The sequence below is a fragment of the Dioscorea cayenensis genome, chromosome 7, assembly GCF_009730915.1.
Source record: "Dioscorea cayenensis subsp. rotundata cultivar TDr96_F1 chromosome 7, TDr96_F1_v2_PseudoChromosome.rev07_lg8_w22 25.fasta, whole genome shotgun sequence".
NCBI classification, from domain to species: Eukaryota; Viridiplantae; Streptophyta; class Magnoliopsida; order Dioscoreales; family Dioscoreaceae; genus Dioscorea; species Dioscorea cayenensis.
The window spans coordinates 27,442,769-27,465,293 of record NC_052477.1 but is presented as its reverse complement, the minus strand read 5'-3'; the positions used below and the strand labels follow the sequence as shown (position 1 = coordinate 27,465,293).

The 22,525-nt window shown below is 35.7% G+C and overlaps 2 protein-coding genes and 1 long non-coding RNA gene across 3 annotated transcripts; 2 read left to right on the top strand and 1 right to left on the bottom strand.

The window, feature by feature from the left end:
• The first annotated feature begins 258 nt into the window (after positions 1-258).
• On the top strand, positions 259-13,232 carry LOC120264277 (probable apyrase 2). Its single transcript, XM_039272075.1, has 9 exons — positions 259-713; positions 801-929; positions 1,026-1,082; positions 1,227-1,319; positions 10,316-10,518; positions 11,365-11,456; positions 11,871-12,085; positions 12,215-12,404; positions 12,991-13,232. The coding sequence occupies exons 1-9, from the start codon at positions 354-356 to the stop codon at positions 13,140-13,142; spliced, it is 1,491 nt and encodes a 496-aa protein (XP_039128009.1). The 5' UTR covers positions 259-353; the 3' UTR covers positions 13,143-13,232.
• Positions 13,233-13,680: 448 nt separating this feature from the next.
• LOC120264279 lies at positions 13,681-15,156 on the bottom strand. Its single transcript, XR_005537395.1, has 3 exons — positions 15,036-15,156; positions 14,085-14,161; positions 13,681-13,998 (listed from the first exon to the last, which is right to left on the bottom strand). It is a non-coding gene; the product is annotated as an uncharacterized LOC120264279 (long non-coding RNA).
• LOC120264278 lies at positions 14,091-15,530 on the top strand. The gene is made up of 2 exons (XM_039272076.1): positions 14,091-14,161; positions 15,035-15,530. The coding sequence occupies exons 1-2, from the start codon at positions 14,111-14,113 to the stop codon at positions 15,506-15,508; spliced, it is 525 nt and encodes a 174-aa protein (XP_039128010.1). The 5' UTR covers positions 14,091-14,110; the 3' UTR covers positions 15,509-15,530.
• The last annotated feature ends 6,995 nt before the right edge of the window (positions 15,531-22,525 follow it).

The following is a 22,525-nucleotide window of genomic DNA, read 5'->3' as shown; positions in this document are numbered from 1 at the left end:
ATTTTCATTCCTCAATAATCATTAAACATAAAATAACACAAGTATTTGTACTGTAGTCCAGTCATTTACATTGTAGTTCAATCATTTACATAAACTAAGCAATGGACGACCGCCACTTGCACAAACTCGTATTATGAATAACACTAGGCTGAGCTGCACCTCTCAAGCTATATATCAACCAATAGACGACCGCCACGTGAACAAACTCAGTCCTATAAATAACACCATATACCGAGCTGCACAACATGCCCGGTCACTGGAGAGATCGTTTGGAAGGAGGAAGAAGAGAGGCCAACTCCACCATTGATCCTCTCATCCAACAGCTCTCATACTACTCTCCAGCACTATATAACATGGCTCATCTCCAAACCCGCTTCTCCTCTTCAGCTGCTGAGATCCATGGCGGCGGGCCGGACCTCGCGGATAAAATCAAGCCATTCCGCCGGATCCTTTTCATAATTGTATTCATTGTACTTCTTATGCCGCTGGTGCAGTCTTCATTGGTCTTCGGCGGAGGCGGTGGCAAGAGCCCGGTGTTTTTCGGCGGGAGGAAGATGCTGCTACCGGGGGGTAGTGTGATTGGTCAGGGATCGAATAGCATATATGTGGTGGTGTTTGATGCCGGGAGCACTGGTAGTAGGGTTCATGTCTTTCACTTTGATGAGGAGTTCAATTTGCTGAAAATTGGTGATGATGTTGAAGTCTTTGAGCGGGTAATTAAAATCTATATATGTTTTTTGAATTGTTCTTCGTGTTAATTTCTTGACTTCTGAGGTTTTTGCATAATTAATTATATTCAGGTAAAACCTGGGTTGAGTTACTATGCTAATGATCCACAAGAGGCTGCAAATTCACTTATTTCTCTTTTGGAGAAAGCTGAGAGTGTAATTCCTGTGGAATTGGAACGTTCTACACCTGTCACAGTTGGAGTGAGTCATTGTTTTAAACTCAAATATCTATTTTTAAAATTTTGATGTTGATAAATCTTTATTTTGTTTTTAAATTTTCGATGTCAATGCATGCAGGCAACAGCAGGTCTAAGAAACCTTGGAACTGAAACAGCTGATCAGATTTTGCAAGCAGTAATATATATATATATACTTTTTGCTTCTTAATTATATATATTTTGTAACAAATTATTATTATGTTTCACTGTTGACAATTTTTGTAGTGTTTCAGCAAATCAAAATATTCAATATTACTTCAGTTTTCAATATATTATGCAGGTTAGAGATCTTCTGCAAAAAAGGAGCTCGTTTATGTTCAAGCCTGAATGGGTAGCAATATTGGATGGGTATCAGGAAGGGTCATATATGTGGGTAATGTCAATTATGTCAACTTTTTATTTTGTTTATTTGTTGTCACGCACTAACCCAGTTGAGGATGTTAACAGATTGGTTGCATACATATAGGGAGTGGACTCCATATTTTATGTGAGTCCTTCAATAAAGATAAACAATACAAACTACAAATGAAGTATAAGAAAATTAAGGTCAGCCAGTGAAAATACATAATGATATAATAATCAAATTGGTCTCTCTACTCAAAAATGTGCCCCATTAATTCCTCTACTCTTAAAAATAGTTCTATTTAGTCCCTTCTACTCTAAAGCAGGCCAATTATTAGCTATATTTTCAAGAGTAGAGGGACCAAAAGAAAAGATAGAGAGAAAAGTAAAAAGACCAATTCAGATATTATACCAATACAAAATAGGTCCAAATCTAGAGTATAACATGACAACCCTTTTTATACAAATATAATAATTAATAACAGTTAAAGTTCAACACTAATATTCTAAAATGATTTACATGAAAATAAGTGACTACCCTAGTCGAGATTTTCTATTCTATAGCCACTAGCTACTTCTCGATCTAAAAAAATAGTTATAGGTATACACATCAAAATATACAATAAATAAATCATTTAAATCATGTATTTGGGAGAAGTAAAACCTATCAAATCAAACCATATAATTAATATCTTAAAACGGAAACCATATCATTCAATCTCCCATTTAAAAACCATGACAAAATTATATAGGTCATGTCATATAGCAATTCTTTCTTAAATATCAAATCAAATCTATCAAATAAATCATATTGCAATCCTTTTTTGATATCAAATCAAACCTATCAAATAAATCATATTACAATTTTTCTCTTAGATATCTTTTTTTAATTAAGTATACACTTCAAAATATACAATAAATAAATCATTTAAATCATGCATTTGTGACAACGCATCAAATCAAACCATATAATATCTTAAAACATAAATACCCATTTAAAACGCACAACGAAATTATGTCTCTCAAATGTCATATGGCACTCCTTTTTTAGATATCAAATCAAACCTATCAAAAAGGGCTGCAAATGAACCAAGCCGTTTATGAGCTACTCGAAACTCGGCTCGGAGAAAGCTCATTCATTAACTAAATGAGCCGAGCTTGAGTCTAATTTTTGAGCTCGAATTTATAAACGAGCCGAGCTCGAGCCACATGTTGCTCGGCTCGTTAAGGTTCGCGAGCCTCCTAATGAGCAAGCTTGCACTGAAACATTGTAACAAAAAAAATTTTACTATCTCGAGCCGAGCTCTAGTTTACAAGCTTGTGCTCGAGTCGAGCTCGAGCTCTGTAGTTAAATCTGTCGAGCCAAGCTCAAACACTTCAAAGCTCGGCTTAACTAGACTCGATTGCAACCCTGCTATCAAATAAATCATATCGCAATCATTTTAGTTATAGGTATGGTGTACACATCAAAATTTTCAATAAACAAATCATTTAAATAAAACCTATCAAATCAAATAATATAATATCATAAAATAGATACCATATCAATCAATCACCCATTTAAAAGACACAACAAAATTATATTTCTCGAATATGTCATGTCGCAATCCTTTTTTAGATATCAAATTAGATTTTTAGACAATCTAGAATCAAAAGTAAATATATTTTTTAAAATAAATCTTGATTACCAGTATCTAAGATCAAAATATCAGATATATAATTGCCTAGATATTTGTCCACACATCCAATACATGTACATCTCCATTGGTAGAGCAACATAGAATATGTGCATATACAAGGACGTATAAAAAAAAGTGGAAATTGCCAAAAAAACCCTACAACTTTGCCAAATTGCCAAACAAACCCCCATAGTTTCGGAATACCCAAAAACCCCTTCCTTTTCAACTCCATGATTTTGAAACCCCCCAAAGTACGTAACGGCATTAAACGGAGTGTATTTAAAATTTTATGGACTTTAAAATGCCCTTGCATCGGAAGTCGTGGTCGCACCCATTTCGGCGGTGTGAGAGGAAGTGGGTGGGTTTTTTTCTAGGCATTACAAACTGCTTGTCTTCTCTCAACTCGCGACTCCACTCAACTCGCGTCTCAGCTCTTCTCTTCCCACCCCAGACTCTTCCCTTTCCACCGCTGCCTCAAGAAGAAGTCCCGTCCAAGTATTCGTAGATTTCGTCACTTTGCGCCTAAGGTATTCATTATGGTTTTTTTGTTAACTATTCATTACGAAGAGACATTTTTTCGGTTTTGGTTTGTGATTTTGTTTTTTGCTGGAAGACATCAAGCTTTCGTGGGGATTAATCGGTACGGGGTTTTTGTTAGTCCGCAGGAGATGTCTCGGCTAGGGTTTTTGTTTTGTTTTACATTTTCGCTCTATGTATACGATCGAAAATGGTTTTTCCGATTGTTGTGCTTTGTGTAATGTTTATAATCTACGCTCATCCTTTCGGGCTTGATATGGTAGCTTGTAAAAATGAGGTCTCCGCTTTAAACAATGAGCTTTTCACCGCTTTAAGTTAGTTCGTCTCGCTTTAATTATTTGTATCTCTGCTTAATAGTATACGCCATCGCTAAAAATGATATCGTTGTTTAAGAACCCGAGTGTTTACCGCTTAACAAATTACATTTCCGCTAACAATGTGTTGTTATTGCACGCAGCTTTGTGATTATGGCGGTCAATCTAGTTAACTGGGCGATGCTACTTGACACCCTAGAGTGAGACCGTGGTCAATTGAAAGTTCACATGATCCCTCGACATCGAGATCATCCGAAGGGACACCGCTCACGAGATTTCATCGAGTTGGAAGTCAGATACCAAGAGCGGACCCTTCTCGACTCTCTCGCTGAGATACGATAACCGCACTCAATAAATTCGTGGATCGGGAAAGCATGTCGACTTTCAGCCCTCGAAGATGTGGCAATCGTCTCGCTCGCGTTGCGATGGGGAGGCGATCGTGTTTCGAAGAAGAAAACACTCGGCCTTTTCAAGAGAGGTATTTATCGAAGACGTCACGAGACACGGAGACTCCATCGGGAGCACTCTTCAAAGAACTCGCTGGATGAGGGAGAAGAGGAGAATTTTTGCCAAACTCATCGATGGTGACTCTCCCGGTACAATCCTCTTCCCAAATACCTCCCGCTCCCGGTTCCTAAATCGGATCGCTGATTATGTCGATGATTTACCCGAATGGGCGCCACGCATGAGGGCAAGCGACGCACAAGTGGCTTATGGAGGACATACCACAAGCCGCTACCCGAGTACAATCTAGATGCTGGGAAGAAGACCAACACCGGTATGTTAAGGGTCGCACTGTGAGCGCTTTAACATCCGGTTTTACGAGTGACCGGAACCGGAAAGAAAGTCCGCTTTCGCAAGATCCCAAGGATGCGTGCTACGGTGAAAATACTTACCTAAGCAAGCGACTGATAGAGACGAGTTTGTCATCTCTCAAGGAAAAGAGGTAATAATTCAAAAATATTTTGTTTAATCAGTAGACGTTAACGCTTTAACCATATAATTTACCGCTTAACTTTATTCATCTATCGCTTTAACATTATAACTTTACCGCTTAACTTTGTTCAACTACCGCTTTAAACTTTTTTAGTTTAATGTTTAATTTGTTTGTTTATCGCTTAACACAATAGGTTATAACGCTTAAATATACTGAAGTTACATGTGTAAATATAGTTTTAATTGTTTAAACTAAATAATTTCGCTAAGATTGTTTGTTTTACACATGCTAGTTTCCTGAGCTGGTTCCGGCGAATGCTGATGAAGAAGTATTTGTTCGGGCCAACCGTCGGTCGGATGTTATCGCTCGGAACCGCTTGCTCAAAGGCAAGATGAGAGGGCAACCTCTTCCTTGCGTGACCGACGCCGCTTCTCCCGCTTCTGTGCCAAAACGCATTCGCCGAGGCCGAGAAGCCCTCCCCCACCCCGCTGCATCGCTGTCCCTCGACCGCGTCGCCGAACGTGGCGCCCTCGCCAGCACTAGGCGAGGATGTCACCGCAACTCTCACGCAGCTTGCGATTTTGATGATCGAGTTCCCTCGGCTTGTCGCTCGGGTGGAGGCATTGAAGGCCGGTCACGTCACAATCGATCGCGCCTTCCCTTCAAACAAATGAAGCACCCGGACGGATACGCCTGGCCGGAGTTCGACGACGAGGACATCATCAGGGTGGCCTTCAAAGACGGCCTCATTCAAGAAGCTTGCAAAAAGAGGAAAACAATAATGCCTCCCGTCTCCACCCGCTGCGTACCGACGATGAAATAATAGCGAAGACCATCGGCAAAGCAGCACTATCGAGCGGTCGATGTTGTTAACGCTGATGACATGCCCATCACGGTGGAGGAGATCGAAGATGGCGCCGAGTTTGCCGCGGTGGAAAAGATCGTCGACTCTGTTGTTGACGACATCATGCATACGGTGGAACCCGGCAGCCGACATGCGGCATCAAAGATGGACACAATCCATGAAGAAGAACAACCGTATAACGCCAGTGTCTCCCATTGATGCTCGCCGCTGGAACTCACTGGTTGAGAAGGTCGCTGAGTCTATCCTCAACGAAGTGGAATTCACGGTGGAACTAACGGTCGATCGCTGCCGCGATCGGCGAGCATACAATCCCACAAGAACAAGAAGCATGTAAAGGGAAGTGTCTCCCGCTGATGCCGCCGTCGCCACCATTAAAGGAAGTCAATAAAAAGTAGAAGAACTTCGGAAAAGTCTTCATTCCGAAGAAAATACGCCGCTAATCGCGCCTCAATAAGTACTGAGCGAGTGAGTTGATAAGGATCTTCCTCAGCGCCCTATGGACAAGTAAGTTTGAAGTTTTTATGATATTGTTTAAACCTGCTTTTTAGTTAGCATTTAAGTAGGAGTGTTAACGCTTTAAAATTTTACGTATAACATTTAACTTATAAGTGATACCCTTTTAAATATTACCGCTACTGCTTTAAACATTCAATATAGAATTTAAAGTTTATACTTTAACGCTTTAATTTTATACTTACAACATTGTTTTACATGTCTTTGTTCCGCTCAACCACGAAAGACTCGTCAGTGGAAGAACGACTCTGCCAAGCACCACACCCGGCCAATCTATTCGACCGCTCGAGGGGAAGGAGATGAGTCGCGACGATGTGATGGGACGCGATTCGTATGTATCTTGCAAAAAAGACGATGAGCCGTAGTGTCATATCGCTATAAGAGGCGCGCTCCATCACACACGCGCCATCGGCCTTGTTCATGTCAAAAGCGTGGCGACGCACGCATACGAATCCACGATGGCTATGATTGGAGATGCTGCGCAGCGAACTTGCATGAAGTGGACATCGCCATCCTTCCGATAATTATGAGTGGCCACTTCCATGTCGTCGCCCCGACAATGAAAAACAAGAATACTGTGCATTATTCTTCATGCCAAAGCCAAGAATACGATAAAAACGCTAGCTAGAAATGGTAAGTGCTTTTAATAATTTGTGTTTGTGTAATAGTGTTCGGTAAATAATCTGCATTCTAATATGAACTTGTATATCTCGACATGGAACCTATTCGACCTCTAGACGACATGGAGTTAGGGCGAGTCGGCGACCAGAAGTACCCGCTTGTTCACGACACTCGGGCCCCACGACGTAAAAAGGAAGTGTCGATCGTGAGCCTATGTCATGCGGTTTATCGAGCGCTACTCGCCGGTGAGAAGCTCACGAGTACTGCAGACCGACGTCCCTTATCTCGCGATTAAGGTATGTTTCACGATACTTAGGGAGGGAGGGCGATGTACGCATCACGTGCCCAGAGGGGAGTATTTCGCAAGCGGTTCTTAGTCATTCTTTTCTATATTTCAGCATACTACGATTCTTTCTTTAATAATCCAGATTCATTGTTTAACTATACACTTTTCGAGTGTTTAAGCATATAGTTCATTGTGTAAATATCAATGTAATTGTTTAAACTCCGCTTTTACCTGTGTAAAAGCGAATCCAGTAGGGAGTGACTGCAAAGCGGGGTCATAGTCATCGATAGGTGTAAATATCATTTTGTTTCGCTTTTGAGGTTCTCGTTCTTGTTGGATGATATTGTAGTCCGCAGGTGTACATTATCGGGTAGGGTTCTCGTTTCATTTTCATTTTCATTATCGGCTAATATCAACATTCATTTTAATCCGTATAATGATAACTTTTACCCTTTAACTTTCGCTACTGCTTTAAGTTTAGGTTTCTCGCTTTTAAATTTAATATTTTCTGCTTTAAAATATCCTTATTATTTAATAATATCAATGTAATTACAACAAAAATATACTTAATATTTTCCGCTTAAAAATATCCTTATTACTTAATAATCTCTTATAGAGTGTAATGTAATGTTCCGATTTTTATGTGCGACGGAGTGGAAACGCTTGGGGAACCGAGCGGTATTAATTAGCTGGGGAACCGCTAGCACCATCCCGCTGTACATTTTTAAGCGGATACAAATTTATTTTTAAACGATAAAAATAATAGATAAAACTAGTAGAATAAAATATTTAAAACGTAAGAGATATATTTAAATATAAAGTTCAATATTTAAACAATAATAAGAAGTATATACACAACGCCTAGTCTAGAATGATTCATTCCACGATCCGGCGACTGGACCGAAACGCGTGCAATGGCTACAACGCAACTTGCGGACTCCTGACGCCTTTACGACTCGATCCTCTTTCATCTAGGACACCCAGGTCGCCTTTGTCGTCACAAAGTGGCGCAAACGCAGTCAGCGATTTTCATCCATCGGCCCTGTCATCTGTCCCGGTATGGGGAATATAGCTTCCTTATACGCCATTTTTGAAGTCGAAGCTTCCTTCCACGAAATCACCTCGTGTTTCTCGTTCTTAAAGAATTTGAAGTCAAAATTCCTTTTGATTGCGAAAATTCCTAAGCTGCGTCTCGAAATGTTCAACGCCTTCAAAACATTGTCCAATATCCAACGGCAACACTTCAGCCTGATCGGATGAGGAAGGAAGGCATGCCACACCCCTCGAGGCTCGCCATGATGTGGAATGCGAGCTTACGCCGATCTCGAATTCCCTCGCCAACACTTTTAGTTTAAACGAACACGATCAATATTTAAACAGAGACACAAAAATATTTAAACGATAAACATAAATCTTAAACGTTAAAAACAAAAAGTTAAATAATAAGTTAATAAGTTAATCGGAGACAATAGTGTTTAAATGGAAACTTGATAAATGTAAACGATGACACTGGATAATAAAACAATAATTAACTTCTACAACTATATAAACATAAGCGAGAAGAAACTTACAACGAGAAGAACTCGTTTTCTCGGTGAGGATACGATGCCACATCATCCGTCTCCCAACAACAAGATCAACAACGAACATTTGAAGATGGAGTGCACGCGTCACATGCTACTCGGAAGTCAACCTCGCTTTTATATGAGACATACCGCTTTATGTCCATCCGGGTGTGATAAACTTCACCTTGACACGGGAAATATCGAGACCCCATCGCTCACATATTTCGACTAACACTCGATTCCCAAGAAGTCAGTACGTGAACATTAGCACTCGCTCCCTCCCCGTTGTAGATCTAGAATAATAGCACAAAAAAACTCTCCATAATTTAATCGGAAGAGCTAAAAATTGAATACACCAAATGAGAAGAAGAAAAAGAAGAAGAAGATAGAAGAAGAAGATACGAGCCTTCTAAACTTCTGTTTGAGAAAAAGCAAGAGTCGAGTCAAAAAATTGAAAAAACTATCGTAAAAGAAAGTTACGATTGAGCGCCATTTTTTCCCACCTTTTCAGAGGCAAAAAGGAATTTCATATCGTGGACCCACTTCAACTTACTCGTGAGGGTTAAAAGGAATGTAAAATATAACGGAGTCGTCCGGGATGTGCAAAAGTCGGAGGGGTTTTAGGAAGTTTTGAAAATTACGAGGGGTGAACAGTAATTTTCCCTAAAAAAAATTTTTAGTAACACATAACGACAAACAATATATACTTTGTTAATATATGTAGAATTTATTTAAATATGAATTTTTAAAAAATATGTATGTGAAAATAATCCAATTATTTTAGTTAATGTCTTTGAATGTTTATCAATATATAATATAAATATCGATATAAGATATAAAACATTTAAAAAATATAAATCTATTAGTTTGTATGATATTAAATAAATCAAGAATATTCACAACTTCTAAGCATTTTTTATAGTTTTGAAATTTGAAGTAATTTGTTTTTACAAGTAGGAAACACTCTTTCTAAACAGGCTGGTGTACTCTTAAAATAGGAAAAACGAAACTTGTTTTCTAAAAAGAATTTTTTTACAATGAGTGCTCAGCATATTTATTGAAAAATTTTCATTTCAACTTCCAAAAAACAATTACATGCCTGAGAAATAAGCCCATATGTGGTTATAGTATCTGAGATTTTAATAGCAAACTATTGTACTCTAGCATAAAATTTTCATTTTCATTCTGATTTATTTATTTTATAATTGGTTCGAGGCTTAGAGCTATAAAATTCCAATATAGTAGGTGTTCTCTGTAACATAACATTATTCGATTTTCCTCCAAAAATAGATGTACACTGAAATGGGTGAAAACTGGAGTCTAGTTATATTTCTTTTAGTGCCAAATATGATATGCAAGCACCAATGACCCAATGATCTATTAGTATCTGGGTTTCCATTAGAAGCTTTCACAAGTGATGAGAGTTTGAATTTTGAGTTATAACACATTTTTGATAATGTGAACAGCGGTTGTATGTGGGTGGTCCAGCACTCATGTGTGCATTGGTCTCATCTTCACTTACTCTGTCAAAGTTTGTACACATTTTTGTTTTTTTAGTGGTTTAGCTGCTCATCCTGAAAAAAAAATTTATAAATGATATGCAGCCACAAACCACCTTTGTTTTTTTTTAATTCCATATATATATATATATATATATATATATATATATATATATATTAATTCAGCTTGTTGCTTATTATTTTGTTCTAGGTTGCTATTAATTTTCTGTTGAAGAATTTGGGAAAGGAATATTCAGGAACTGTTGGAGTGGTTGATCTTGGAGGGGGTTCTGTCCAAATGGCTTATGCTATCTCAGAATCTGAGGCTAAAAATGCACCGAATGTTCCAGGAGAAGACCCATATGTGAAACAACTAATTCTTAAGGGAAACACATATCATGTTTATGCCCATAGGTAAGACATTCTGTGCCTCTGCCTACTGGTTGATAATTATTTTCTTTTCATTATATCTAAAAGAAAGTAATTTTATAACTGAGTTCCAAATTTTTGTTGGGGTTTTAATGGGCCCTTTTTCATTCATGGTTGATTACTGACATAACAATGTCAATATATGATAATATTCTATATTGGATAAAGTTTTTAATAGGGCACTAAACTATGTGTTTTTTTTTTAATTTTGGTGTCCAAACTTCACTTTAAATTAAAATGGTTACCCAGCTTCAATGTTGTTTAACCGAGTGATTATCTAAAAAATTCTAACTTATTTTTGATGATATTTATGCCAAAAATTTCATGTCATTATATATATGACACATTCTCTATTCAGCTACTGATAAAGAATTTCTGACATTACATCATCAAACATAAAGCGCAATCTGTCGGATTATCCTCTATTGAAACAAAATTGAAGTTGAGTAATCATTTTGATTCAAATTGAAATTTTAACTCAAATTTTAAAAAAAAAGTGTCATTGTTTGATGCCCTATCAAAAAATTTACTCCTATTATTTACCTACAAAAGAAAATCTTCATCTTCATCTTCATCTTCATCTTCACCTCTCCCTTTCAATTCTTTTATTGGTTTCTTCTGATAAAGTATCTTGTTCTGGGGAAATCTTATCTTCACCTCTCCCTTTCAATTCTTTTATTGGTTTCTTCTGATAAAGTATCTTGTTCTGGGGAAATCTTTGGTGATGGTTTCTGTTAAGGGGTTGAGTTACTGAACATGTGACATATATTGTGTAAATTCTTATCTTGAAGAGGAAAGGCACTAAACAGCATCTTTTAATTTATGGTGTAGTTACTTGAATTATGGATTATTGGCTGCTCAGGCACAGATTCTAAGTGCTGGGGGTGACTCTTATAACTATTGCATTTTGGGTGGCTATGAAGGTATGTTTGACTTTCTATTACTTCATATTTAAAGTGATAAATTGATTTGGTTTCTGAAAAGATTACATATTGAATATTTTTACTGCTGAACCTGCTTTATTTTCATCAATTTTAGTCTGACAACAATCTTATTGGGTCAGTTATCTTCATTTTGGTTAATCTAACTATCAAGTCTCCAGATTGTTGCATGTTTTCTATAAAATTATTCCTTCTCTTCATTATAGAATGATCAACAATTTGTAGACTTACTAAACTGTAATTTTGTTTCTACCTGCAATAACAAATGGCTATTGGATTAAAAATTATTTTTACTGTTGTCATTTGACAATAAGCCAATCCAGTTAAAAAATAACATCAGAAACCTATCCACACATCAGAAAACAGTTTGCTCATGTTCTCCCATTTAATTCCAAGGATCATACACATACAATGGCAAGACATACCCATCTTCAGCTTCACCATCAGGTCCTAGCTATGATAAATGCAGAAGCAATGTGATCACAGTACTGAAACTCGATAAGCAATGCGTATACAAGAACTGTTCATTTAATGGTGCATGGAATGGAGGTGGTGGGGATGGCCAGAAAAATCTTTACGTGGCATCCTCGTTCTATGATATTGCTGTTGAGGTGATTTGATTTAACCAATAATTTTATCATATAAGTAGTATGTTATAAACAGTTAAGTATTGAGTTTGTAGTTAAAAAACAAGCATGTTTTTCTTTAATTTGTTCACACTTTTTAGGATTATTTTTCAGGCTGGTTTTGTGGATTCAAAACAGCATATTGCCAAAGTGAGTCCTTTGGACTATAAGACAGCAGCAATGCAAGCATGCAATCTAAGTGTTGATGAAGCCAAGACCAAGTATCCTGATTTGAAAGAGGCTTACATCCCTTATATATGCATGAACCTGGTTTATGAGTTCACTTTGCTTGTGGATGGTTTTGGTAAGTTTCTTCTCTCTCTTTAATAATCTCAAACATTATTTATCATAATCTCTGAAGCATAGTGCCATATACTTTTATAATCTCATAGGCTAGTGCTATTTGTAATAAATGGTTTAACCAAATATACATACTTCCCAAATAAATATAATGGTAGCTTTTGAAGTGATTTAAATGAGTAACATTTATTTGGAAAGCATATTTGGTTCAGATTAAAAATTTTAATCTCATATTAGTTAGTTAAATAAATATCAATTTGGATATATAATATGATTTTTAAGTCTCTTAATTAACTTGGTTTGGCTTAAGTTGAAATAAGATTTTGGAATTTTATTGATGTGATCATGCATGTCTTGGTTAGCACTAATCAAGACAACTGTCTTTCAATTTAAACTATATAAATGCAATTAATGGTCATTGCTAATTAATATTTATTGCCCTTATAGACTAGTACTTTATTATCACCACCAAAAACATGGAGAGCATGAGAGATGAGAGAATTGGAGTTAGGGATGTAAACATACTCTGATCAAAATTAATTTGTCACATATTTATTATCTTTTGAAATCATTTCTTATCTAACATGCAGGTCTGGAAGCATCACAAGAGATCACACTGGTAAAGCAGTTGAATTATGGTGATTCCTTAGTTAAGGCAGCTTGGCCACTTGGTGCTGCTATTGAGCTAATAGCTTCTACCTCCAAGGTTAGTTACACTGAGGATTCAAAGCAGTTGCTTTGAGATTGAGTCTCATTGTGTTCAACTTCCACTATGAATCTTAACTGCCAAAACAGTACTCTTCTGCTGCTTCCCAATATTTATAGATTATAATGGAGAAGCATGCCTATAATAAATTTGGCAAAGTTTTAAATATTGGCTTCTCAAGTTCAAGGATTTGCTGTGATCCAGGTTATAAATATTGAATCAGGGTATAATATCCCTACTTTTCTTAATCTGGTTAGTTTTTTAATAATTTAACTCAAGATAAATCAAGTTTTCGCAGGCTTGTTAGGCGCAGGGATAGAACAATTAAGTAGGACTACTATCTGATCATAACTAAAGTGGTTTGTTTAGTTATTTTCAGACAATCTAAACCAAAGCTGCCAGACCTATGTGATTTCAGAAAATTCAGCTACAAGAGAACAAGAACGTGCTATTACCCTTTATTTTAAGTGCATGCATTTCAGAACACTGCAAAATATTGGATAACCTAGAGATACTTCAACTGATGAGTTTAGAATTGAATCTGTGGTTTCTTAGTCCTTTACATTCACCATAGTAAATCGAAGCAAAAACATGATGACTTAATGGTGGAAAAATGGATACAAGAAAACCAGTTCATCAAGAAATAAAATTTTTACATAGAGATTTGTTTGAGGATGAAGAAATAAAGAAACACGTACTTGTAGTTCCAAGATCACACATCGATGTAGATTTTCAGCCACTACCTTGTCATATGATTTTTTGTCTCACGAAAAAGACCTTGAAATGCCCAAACTGCAAGCCTGCAACTCCTAGGCAAACAAGAAGAGATGCCATACTCAAAAGGCTCATTTTCGAGTTTGTGGATTCGTTTAAGCTTTGTGCCTCACCCTCCCTAGAACAACATATGAAAGTCGGGTTTAGAAACCAAACTGTGATATAAGAGCTACAGATAAAAACAAAGACACAATCATGAAATACCTTTCTCGCAAATATATCATCTCTTCATGTATAGACTTGATGGAATCCTCCAACTTCTTCAACTCAATTTCCAAACCCTGCAAGCAAAAAGTTAATATGACATGACGTAACATGATCCATTGACCTAATTATTGTGTGTGCAAGTAATAGCAAGATAGAAAACACCAAGCAAGAATGAGAGAACACAGAATTCAAGTAGTTAGGCAAATTGCCTGCTCGGAGTATCATTAGGGTGCAAAAACCAGAGAGACATTCACAATACACAGTCACTCACAAGGAGACAGCCCTTCCGGTCATAGGGCAACAACGGTGAGGACCGAAGTCATCATCGGCTCTAAATCAGACTCCACATCCATCAAATAGTACTCTAGTACTTTGAAATTTGAATTACATTATCATTTATATCATCTGAGATGCAACCCCAGAACCTTATCAATTACTCTCTTATTCTCAAACATCAGCAATAATATATCATCCGCATTTTCCCCCAAAAAAAATTGTTTTCAGGCTTTGCTTACAGACGATGATGAAAATTTCAATGCATTTCTGCATATATTCACCAAATGCCTTATCAAATTCATACTTGATTTGGATTTATCACTATATCATCTGAGATGCAACTCCAGAACCTTATCAACCAATCTCTTCATCTCAAACACCACCAATGTTATCATCCACATTGTCCCCAAACAGAAGTTGTTTTCAGCCTTTGCTTACAATCCATGAAGAAAAATCTCAATGCAATTTCTGCTCATATTCACAAAATTTTTTTTTTTGCAATCATCTCTGTTTGAATTACTCCTCAAATTTCTCTCAATCCAAACAAGTAACAAAAAATCAAACTCTAGCAATCAATAACAAAATGATGTAATCCATCATCTATAACTAAGAATTTCAGTAATTGGGGAAAAATAAAGAATTGAAAGAGATAGGGAGAATAGGAAAACAAACTTGGATCTTGCTTCGCTTGGCAACAGATGGCTATTCTTTGGCTGCTATCCCTTCTCGCCATTCAAAATCCACAGTCACAGTGGCTGAAAGCTCGAATCTCGGTGACCATAAACAAGCCATGTAGGTCCCAGCCTCATCGGCGACGTAACCGAAGCGCCCGGACTCGACGGCATCGGCGACGTGAAGGGGCTCGCCATCAGGACCGGTTACCCGAAGAGAGATCTTGCGATCGGCGCCGGAGGAGGGATCTTCATCGGAGACGACGCGGTAGCTGGCCGTGGATACGGTCCTGGGGCGGAGCTTTTCCGAGAAGCACTTCACGCGGCCGGATGGGAGGTGCAAGACGAGGGCATCAGCAACGAAGATCAGTAGGAGAAGGAGAAGGAGGATTATGGCTTGAAGAAAGGCGGCGGCGGCGGCCATCGCCGTCGAGTCGCCGGAGACGGCGACTTTCGAGAGATGTAAAATGGTGAGGAGACGAAGGGAGAGGAAAGATTGGATGAAACCGGATACCATCTCAGTTTGTATCCCATCCAATTAAAAGAAGCCATCTCATCACTAAAATATATTAGGTTTTCAAATTAGTTTTCATTTTTAAATTTATAAAAAAAATTTTAAAAAAAACCTAAAATGTTTGCACGCAGTTACAAAACTCCTCCTACATTCATGCCTGAAAAGTTTATTTTCTCTTTTTTTGGCCCGCCAAAATGAAAGAAAACCATTTCTCTCAAGAGCTCACTCTCATCTTCTTTGTTTGTTTCTTCATCTTCTTCCTTCTAGATAACCCAAATTCTCTATCTCTTTGGGTGGATTGTTTTAATTTGAATATCAAGCTTATAACTTCTCAAGTATTTTTTTTTCATGTTTTTGTTTCATCATTGCATTGGTATATTAAATTGACTTTCTATTCTTTATATTGAAAATTCCCCTATCTTGCTTTTTAGTTTTTGTTTTTTAGATTTTGTAAATCCATTCTTGTGTTATGGAGCTAGACAGGGGAAAAGAAGTTCCAGAGAACACTTTTGATAACATTAAAGTTGGAATAAAAGTTCATTCAGAGGAAGAGGCATATGATCTTTATAATCAATATGCTTTGAGTAAGGGGTTTAGTATTCGAAGGGGTAACAAGCGTCGAAGTTTGGGTGAACCTATAAGGCAACATGAATTTTTATGTTCGAAAGTCGGATATCGGGAGCATGATAATGTCGGAGAAGTGAAAAAATTTAATCCTTTGGAGATAAGGACCGGGTGTGAAGCCAAAATTTGTTTTACTATAGATAAAGGTGTTTGGGTCATTTTTTATATCAATGATCAACATAACCATGAGTTAGCAACTCCAGAGGAAAGAATCAATTTAAGATCTGGGAGGAAAATTTTGCAGGGACATGCCAATGTTCTACGCTGAATGGTTGCTGAAGGAGTTAAAGCAAACAAATTCATATTTTCTACGGAAAGAAATTGGATTTGAAAATATTAGCTTCACAAAGAGAGATTGTCACAATTTCTTACGAATTGAAAGAGATAAAACAATTGAAGCGGGAGATGCACAAACTATTATTGATTTTTTCAAGTGCAAACAAGCTGAAGACTCAATGTTCTTTTACTCGGTTCAAGTTGACCAAAACAATCGGTTGGCGAATTTCTTTTGGAGAGATGGAAGGTCAAAATTAGATTATGATTGTTTTGGAGATGTTCTTATCTTTGATACAACTTACCGAACCAACAAGTATAATTTGGTTTGTGCTCCATTTGTGGGAATTAATAATCATTGGGATAATGTATTGTTTGGTTGTGCCTTTCTATCAGATGAGACTGCTGCTTCATTTGTTTGGCTATTTGAAACATTCTTAGAAGCTATGGGACACCAACAACCAAAAAGCATTTTCACTAACCAAGATCAAGCAATGATTAAAACAGTAGAGATGGTATTCCCAAAGTCATGTCATAGATTATGTATGTGGCACATTTCCAATAATGCCAAACAACATCTTGCTAGTCGTTTTACAAATTCAACATTTAAAGCGCAATTCAACAAATGCTTTTATGGATGTGAAACTGAAGCCGAGTTTGAATCTAATTGGGATGCTATGATTAAACAGTTTGAACTTGAAGACCACACATGGCTTAGGAGGTTATATGAACTTTGAGAAAAATGGTGTCCTGCCTATAGCCTGGATATTTTTTTAGCTAGAACAAAGTCCACTCAAAGGAGTGAAAGTATGAACAGTGTTTTGCATCATATTATGAAATCATCTATGTCTCTTATTGAAGTTATACAACATTACGAGGAAAAGGCCAAAGAATTTCGTCAAGAAGAATTAAATCAAGATTTCCGATGCAAAAATGGAGCACCAAGTAAAGTTAATGGTCGTGGGATTTTGAAACATGCTTCCAATGTTTATACTCTTACTATGTTCAACAGGTTTGAAGAAGAGTTGATGGATAGCATCGGGTTGAATTGTGTTAAAGAAGCAAATTATGAAAATCATGTTCTATATCATTTGACTGAAGATGGCCATGAAAGAGTGTATTATGTGAACTTTTCACATTCAAATGATAGCATTTCTTGCAGCTGTAATATGTTCAAGACACTCTAACTATTATGTCGTCATGCTTTATGTGTACTTGTCATAAATAATATGAAGGAGATACCTGAACCATATATACTAAAGAGATGGACAAAAAGCACAAAGTCAATGCTTGTAAGTGATTCTAATGTTGGGTTAGTGAATGAAGAAAAATCAACTCACTTATTGCGACTTAGTGAGTTGAATCATATTGGTTACAACCTTTTTGATAAAAGTTCATTGACTCTCAAATGCACAAAAATTGTTAAAGATAAATTGATGGAGGCATTACAACTAGTTGAGAAAGAAATGACCACTTTGCAAAAATGTTGAACAATTTGAAAATCCTGCCCAAAAAGCAATTCAAGAAGTCACTAATTATGCTAATGAGGAAGTCCTTTGTTCAATTCATGAGAAGCCCGTATTTGATCCTGTGCATGTTAAAACAAAAGGTTCAAGAAGTTCTAGGATGAAAAGTCATTTGGAGAAGAACCATAAGAAGAATAAGAATAAGAAAATAGATTGCTCCCAACATTCAAAAGGAAAAGAAAATGCACAAGATAAAATTATATGTTCGCATTTGCATGTATTATCTATTTTTTCATCAGTTAACTTATTTTTCTATGCTCTAACTTGCCTTAATTTTATAACTATTTATAAAGTGCGAGAAGGCAAATCATATACAAATGGACATTCTCTAGATATGCACTGTCAACAAAGTTGTATTCAACTGTTATCTCAAGATTTTCGAGTGGCAATGACTCCAAACTACCATAATCAAGTATTGCTCTTCTCTTTATTTTAGGTGTGTTGATAAATGTTTACTTTCCATTATACTAACATGCTCTTTCCTAATTTTAAAATGCACTAGGTCAATTTTATTGGTGCTTCAAACCAATTTATTCTTCCTTTATAGGTACTCAGTTAATGTTTTGCATATAACTTCACTTATCTAGAATTATATGTTATCATACACTTTATGATTCAATTTTCTGTAATCATATGCTAATGATGTAAAATTATGCAATATTCTCTTATTGTTGTTGTTGTGTTTTGGGTTCAATTTTCAATTTAATATGAGTTCTATATAGGAATTTCATCCAAATTGGGGGGCCATTTTAGAACCTAACATGAGTTTTACAAGAATGCTAGACGAGAATAGTTCATCTCTTTTTGTTAGTCAGGTAAAACATGGTTGTTTTACTCTAGTCTAATATTGTTTTATGCATTGTTTTGAAAATTTTCTAATTGTACAATTCTTTTTTATGTATAGGACTACTCATCAAGTGATGTGGGAACTCAACAAAAATGATGGAAAATCATTTGGCATCATCCATTTTTGTGATTGTAGAAAGAGATCTATCGCTGATGTTATTTTGCTATTTAAATGATAAATTCATGTAGAAGTGAAAAACTTTTGTTTTGAGCCATGGTTTTAATGCTTTAATGATGCATCTATGATGAAATGTAAGATTTTAGTTTAATTCATATTGAATTTTCTAATTAATGTACATTATCAAGATATTTTGGTTCTATTGGTGCATTTGGTTTTGTTGCTTTTCTAATTTATGAATTTTGATTATATTCATGTACATGCAACAATTTTAATATTCAGGAATGAAAAAATTTTGGTAAAATTAATTTGTAGAAGTAAGGGATCTTGGTTCCATTCATTTTTTGAGTTTTTCTTTCCAATTTGAATTTGTGAGTTAAGGTTTGATTCATATAATGTAGTAGTTGTGCAATGTTTTGTTATATTGTATAGAACTATGTTCCATTCTTTTTCATTGCAGAAATGAAAATTCTGTTGCTTGAGTTTGGTTCTATTATTGTACTAATCTATAGAAATGAATGGTTATACTAATGTATCACAATAAGCCAATTAATTAAGAATTGTTATATTTACTAATTATTATACATGTTCCCATGCTTATGATCATCACAAATGTATACATTAGCATTTATTGATCTCCACTAAAACTCCTAAACACAATATGAATTGAATGCATAATCACAGAACCTGAGAATTTCTGAGTTCCAAACTAAAAGGGAAGAGGCTAAGATAAAGAGGGAGGAGATAAGAATAAGAGAAAGAGGGAGAGAATATCCGTTCTCTTTCATTCATCACAATATTAATTGAGAATCATAACATAATTATAACAACTTCTATAGTTGGCATTTTAACAAACATATTGTGTGCTGGATGATTTGTAAACTAATAACAACCTCCCTATATTAGTAACAATTTCTAATTACAATCATTCACCAATGTTATTCATCATCTAAATATAATTTATTTACATTTTATTATATAATGTTTGTATTTGACGTGAGAGTTCTTCCTAGTGGTCGTCCCTTTCTTTGATGGTTCCCTCGCAACAATCCAGTCGCCCTTTTGCAACAATCCAGTCGGAAGTTAGAAATGCTTTAGATATGAGGTGGTGTTTGTTTTTGAAAATGAGAGAAGAGAAATCCCAAAATTGCAAATCTGCATGCATAAATCTAGGAGGAGTTTTGTAGTGCGTGCAAACATTTCAAGTTTTTTTTTTTTTGGGTATTTTTGTAAATTTAAGAATAAAAGCTAATATATGTTAGTGATGAGGAGGCTTCTTTTGATTGGATGGGATACCAACTGACGTGGTATCCCGGTTTCATCCAATCCTCCCTCGACGAAGGGATAGATCGGTTTCTCATCTTCGAAGTGATTTGCGAGTGTGGGCCCCACGAGTTTGATTTCACCTCACGTCTTTAATTAAGTATTTATGAAGACAAATATAATAAATGTTATTTAAATATATATATATATATATATATATACATTTTTGCTTATATTTTACTTTTCCGGTAAATTTTTTGAGGTTACTAGGTTATGGGTGTTTTACATTTTGATCATGTGTTTTAATTTGTATATTTTTTGTCATCATATATTGATTTCTTTTCACCGGGATGTCACTCATGGATTTCTGGCCAATTTTAGTTGACGTTGTAGCCGAAGATGCCATATTTTCACAGCTCAGCTGGACTGAACATGTCAGTCTATTGCCATATCAAGTTATTTTGGCCAAGTCATCATCCCTATCAACTTGTCTTCCTCTTCCATGTCCCTGATTTGCAGCTAAGAAAGGGAAAGAGAATCACCGGAGGTTTGCGCTAAAAAAAAAAAAATTGGCTTCCACCAGGCCTTGGAAGGAGCGATGCAATTGGGAGACCATAAAGATGGGTTTATCAAAATGGGTGATGCTCATTCTGCTTCATTTTTTTTTTTGTTTTAAAATTCTGTAAGGACTAGTTTAGTGTAGTGGGGACCTATCAGCTTTATTTTTGTTTTTTTGTTTTTAAAACTGGTCCCTTATGTATGTGTTTCCTCACTTAAGTGGTTAAAAGTATTTCAAGTGTCTTTTTTTCGAGAACAAAAAACCTAGTATTTTGCAACAAAGAAAATACTTGTACACAACCAATTTTGGCCTGGAATTAATTTTGTATATATCTTTTGATGCTATAAAGATGTGAATACTCATTGTGATGTAATCTTCCCCATTATGATGCATGAGTTATTGTACTTTTTTTTTCATCTTAAGAATGACAAGAGCTGTGTTAGAACCTTGCAAATAATGTGGTCCACACTTTTATTATTATTATTCATTTCGAGACTTCAATTTTGCAGCAACTCATTAAAAGAAAATGACAGGGATTGTTCTTATGCAACAAGTATAATGTGCTTAAACATCATGACATTAGGTAACCACATTATTAAAAAAAATCATTTGCCATTCCCTAAAGCTCAGTTTCATGAATATAAAAAAATTTTGATTATGAGTGTTAAACATTACTCCTGATAAAACTATAGAACATCAATTCACTTCACATTCACTGCGCATTCTTTCCACCTTCCTATGAAGACCATTTGACTTATACAAACATGAAGAAAAAAAAAAACTCAAAACTCACCTATTATAAGAACTTAGGGCACATAAACAACAACAGTTTTGGCTTAACACTACAGTGTTAAAATCTTTAACCTACAGGAAAGCAACCTCCATTCCTTCTTACCTTGCCCTAGCTGCAAGTTCTAGATTCTTTTCTCATTCTTTTCTCGTGCTCCCCGTCAGCTTGTGGAAAAGCCTTCCATTGATCAGAAATAGGGTAGACCTTCGGTGATTCTCTACCCTTTTCTCATCTGTAAATTGGGACATGGAAAAGGAAGACAAGCTAACAAGGATGATAACTTGGCGAAAGTAACGTGTCATGGCATTAGGTTGACGTGTCTAGTCCAATTAGGCTGTGAAAGCTCTTTACTAAAATGTGATGTGGCATCTCTAGCTGCCACGTCAACCAAAATTGATTGAAAATCCACGAGTGATATACCGGTGAAAAGAAATCAATATATGATAACAAAAAAGATATATATTGAATCACAATAATCAAAATAAAAACCACCTATAACACAGTGACCTCCTCAAAAATTTACCATATTCTTGTTTTATATATATATATATATATATATATATATATATATATATATATATTTCATTTACAAAAATAAAAAATATTTATAGTTATACTTATGTACTAAATGAATAAACAGTTAGGATTAATTCAATATGACGATTAAAAATAATAAATGAAATAGTAATAATGTATATGATTGTTAAAACTGTTACAGTAAAAAAAATTAGGCTATATATTACTACAATGACGTTGTTTTGTACAAAGCAATCTGACTAAAAATTTAATCCTAACACAACAAAAATCAAACACTAAACATTAAAAAAAAAATCATTCCTCAATAAACATCAAACATAAAATAACACTAGAAATTATACTTATGATAACATATTTGAAATTAAGGTATAAAAAAAACTAGGCTGAGATGCACCTCTAAAGCTATCAACCAATAAACGGCCGCCACGTGAATAAACTCGT

Bases quoted from the DNA above. Each gene is read 5' to 3' on its own strand.
- LOC120264277 (XM_039272075.1), top strand. From the start codon at position 354: ATGGCTCATCTCCAAACCCGCTTCTCCTCTTCAGCTGCTGAGATCCAT. The intron at 714-800 runs GTAATTAAAATC...AATTATATTCAG, and splicing joins ATGTTGAAGTCTTTGAGCGG to GTAAAACCTGGGTTGAGTTA. The intron at 1,083-1,226 runs GTAATATATATA...TATATTATGCAG, and splicing joins CTGATCAGATTTTGCAAGCA to GTTAGAGATCTTCTGCAAAA.
- LOC120264278 (XM_039272076.1), top strand. From the start codon at position 14,111: ATGTATAGACTTGATGGAATCCTCCAACTTCTTCAACTCAATTTCCAA. The intron at 14,162-15,034 runs CTGCAAGCAAAA...TAGGAAAACAAA, and splicing joins TTCAACTCAATTTCCAAACC to CTTGGATCTTGCTTCGCTTG.